The sequence below is a fragment of the Cervus elaphus genome, chromosome 20 (assembly GCF_910594005.1).
Source record: "Cervus elaphus chromosome 20, mCerEla1.1, whole genome shotgun sequence".
NCBI lineage: Eukaryota > Metazoa > Chordata > Mammalia > Artiodactyla > Cervidae > Cervus > Cervus elaphus.
In genome coordinates this window covers 35,060,540-35,063,645 of record NC_057834.1, presented here as the reverse complement: position 1 = coordinate 35,063,645, position 3,106 = coordinate 35,060,540, and the positions used below count along the sequence as shown (strand labels likewise).

The 3,106-nt window shown below is 39.1% G+C and overlaps 1 protein-coding gene across 2 annotated transcripts; it reads left to right on the top strand.

Annotated features, from left to right (window-relative positions):
- The first annotated feature begins 200 nt into the window (after positions 1–200).
- On the top strand, positions 201–1,130 carry LOC122676626 (probable RNA-binding protein 18). 2 transcript variants are annotated; one of them, XM_043876077.1, is made up of 2 exons: positions 201–500; positions 682–1,130. In XM_043876077.1, the coding sequence occupies exons 1-2, from the start codon at positions 261–263 to the stop codon at positions 925–927; spliced, it is 486 nt and encodes a 161-aa protein (XP_043732012.1). In that variant the 5' UTR covers positions 201–260; the 3' UTR covers positions 928–1,130. The 2 variants fall into 2 exon arrangements, with proteins under 2 accessions (XP_043732012.1, XP_043732013.1); XM_043876078.1 differs by having other exon boundaries at positions 201–596.
- The last annotated feature ends 1,976 nt before the right edge of the window (positions 1,131–3,106 follow it).

The following is a 3,106-nucleotide window of genomic DNA, read 5'->3' as shown; positions in this document are numbered from 1 at the left end:
AAAAAAATAAATAAAAAAAATAAATGGCTGTTTTGTTTACCAGCTCTTCTCTCAATAGACTTTAGGGTTGATTCCACCTTTCGGCTATTGTGTATAACGCTACTGTGAACGTGGTGTACAAATATCTCTCAAGAAGAGCAATTTAGGCGGCGTTGAGGCGTATACGCCTTGAGAGGGCCGTCGGGCCGCGGAGTCGGGACCTGCTACGGGGCATGAACAGAGGGGACGACGCCGAGATCGCGAGTATTTCATAGGGATTGATGAAAGCAGAAACCAAAACTCTTCCCCTGGAGAATGCATCCATCCTTTCAGAGGGCTCCCTACAGGAAGGGCACCGGTTATGGATTGGCAACTTGGACCCCAAAATCACAGAATACCATCTCCTCAGGCTGCTGCAGAAGTTTGGCACGGTGAAGCAGTTCGACTTCCTCTTCCACAAGTCAGGTGCTCTGGAGGGACAGCCTCGAGGGTACTGTTTCGTCAACTTTGAGACTAAGCAGGAAGCAGAACAGGCCATCCAGTGTCTCAATGGCAAGCTGGCCCTGTTTAAGAAGCTGGTGGTGCGCTGGGCACATGCTCAAGTGAAGCCAGCACAGGTGAAGCATGCGTTTGCACTGGAGCAATCCACAAAGTTGATTCTCTTCCTCCTGCACTGTAGTCTTAACAGACCTGCCTGCAAAGAGATACGATCATAACAAGAATGATAAGATCCTTCCAATTAGTCTTGAGCCGTCCTCAAGCACTGAGCCTGCGCAGTCTAACCTAAGTGTCACTGCAAAGATCAAAGCCATCGAAGCAAAGCTGAAAATGATGGCAGAAAATCCTGATGCAGAGTATCCAGCAGCGCCTGTTTATTCCTACTTCAAGCCACCAGATAAAAAAAGGACTACTCCTTATTCTCGAACAGCTTGGAAATCTCGAAGATGATGGTTCTGAATGACTGCTCTCCACACCTGAGACCCTCTGCCTTTGTACTTGTAGCTGTGAACAGTACTGCCCGACAGAACACAGTCACATGTTAGCGTTTGGTAACATAACATTTTTGGATGTCCTTCTTATGGATGTTTCTTCCCTGAAGTATGTGTGGAATTGAGCATCATCCAGAATAAATAGGATTTTATCCAAAACTGTGACTTGAATGCTGGGATGCTCTAGTTGGCTCGTTTGTTTGGATTTGTAACTCCAGAAACATTATATAGTGTGCCAGAAAGAAGGGCAAACACAAAGAACGTTATCATTCAAATCAGGAAACTTAATTTATTAAGAGCTGTCTTTAAAAAAAAAAAAAAACACATTTTTCTGTGCTCAGTTGTCTTTACAACATAAAGAAAAAGTAAAAAAAACAAGGGAGGGAAGTAAGAAATTTTGAATCATGCTTGAAACTGCTGTTCCAGAATTTTCTATGGAAATCCCTCCAACTGGACTGAAAAGAAAAAGTTCTTGGCAAAAAGAGCTGGTTCTTTGAGCAAATGTTGTGGTAATCTGTTTAAGAATTATGCTTATTGTTTCAAAATCCCAATTAGGAAAACATGGTGTATATCTTTAAAAAGTGTTTGCGTCGACAAAACTGTAGACCAAAATTTAGCATTTTGTACCACAGCGGAAGTCCTGTTTGAAAATCCAACTTGTATTCTATCGTGATCATTTTTTAAAAAAATCTAAATAATCCTGCCTTCTATAATACCAAATGTCATTTTTAGTGTGGGACTTTTAAAGTTGCATTTATTGCATGAGATTGTTTTTAATAGCATGAGAATGTTCTGTTTGGAATTATATCATGGTCAATCTAAATAGAAAAGCAGATATCTTTGAAAACTTAAACATTGCTATATTGATTCTCTATCAAACTTATACCTTTATTAATAATTGTGTAGGGGTCTGAGTAGAAGAAATTGTCTTGTGTGGGGTGCGATGGGGACACACAGTGGACACGGAAAGTCAGTGGGCAGACACTGCTCTGGCACCAAGATTGTAATGACCTCATGTTTTATGTGGTTTATAAAGGCTTGAAAGATTGCATGACTTTTAAACAATTCTTCACTTGTAGAACCTACTTCACCTCAGATATTTTTTGCCACTTTGAACATTTTGAACATAACAACAGAGGAAGAAAAACAACCGATCTGAGAGTCTGTTCCTGTCAGCAGTGTTGGTTGGTCATTTTGGTGCTGGGTGGATAGACTGTTTCGCTGGGCAGCACCACTGCTTCTTTAGCATGTAAATCATTTTGTTACTCAAGGTGCCACTCTTAGTGATTGCAACTGTTTACTGTCATTATTCCCAGCAAGAGAAGGCTCTCATTGTAGGAGTTTAAGTCTTCCTATGAGCAGAAATGAATTTAAGACATTTGAACCAAAACTTCAGCATAGCGAAGTGTTATAATTCACAGAAGTGGTTCAGAGAAATTCCTATCACCTCTCCCAAGGCAAAACTTTTCAGATATCTTTCAATGTTATTCTTCCTGCATTTATGAACTCAGTGTAAGATGCAAGTAACTCTCCTTCTGTTTGGGGGATAGTTCAGGGAGGTGGGAGCATTATCTCCCATTTTTCTGGTGACTTCTCTAAGAATATAGAATTCACCGTTTACCCTTGAGGTCCTCGAAGAGTTATGGTGGAATAGGACTTAATGCAAAATAAAATAGTCTTCTATTTTTAATAGGAACTTAGAAAATACCTAACTTTGGATTATCTAGAGTTGTTTCCTTTAGAAACCAGAGCTATTTATTTGTATTTAAAGCAATGTTTATTATTTGTACCGATTCTTACTCCTTTGTGTGAATAAATGCAAGACAGTGAAAAAAAAAAAAAGAAGAGCAATTTTTTGCTTGTGTTCTTAACAGGTCATGTCAGAATATCTCGTGAGCCCTGACCATGTCTCCTTTTCCATTTGGAATAAATGTCCAGGAACTCAGAAACTCAAGTTGTCATCCTAGGTTTCAATTTAATCATATTTCAACAAATAATCATCACATTTGATTAAATCAGTGTTCTTGTAAGCTTTAAGATGAATCATAATTTATGCACTAGCAGAAACATAAATGAAAATTGTTTTTAGAAACAATATCAATAGTAGGATCCATTGAGATTTTGTAGATGTGATATGT

What these genes read in the sequence shown, in the direction of transcription:
- LOC122676626 (XM_043876078.1), top strand. Translation starts at nt 261, where the DNA reads ATGAAAGCAGAAACCAAAACTCTTCCCCTGGAGAATGCATCCATCCTT. An exon ending in CTCAAGTGAAGCCAGCACAG is followed by an intron (nt 597 to 681) that starts GTGAAGCATGCG and finishes CTGCCTGCAAAG; the next exon opens with AGATACGATCATAACAAGAA.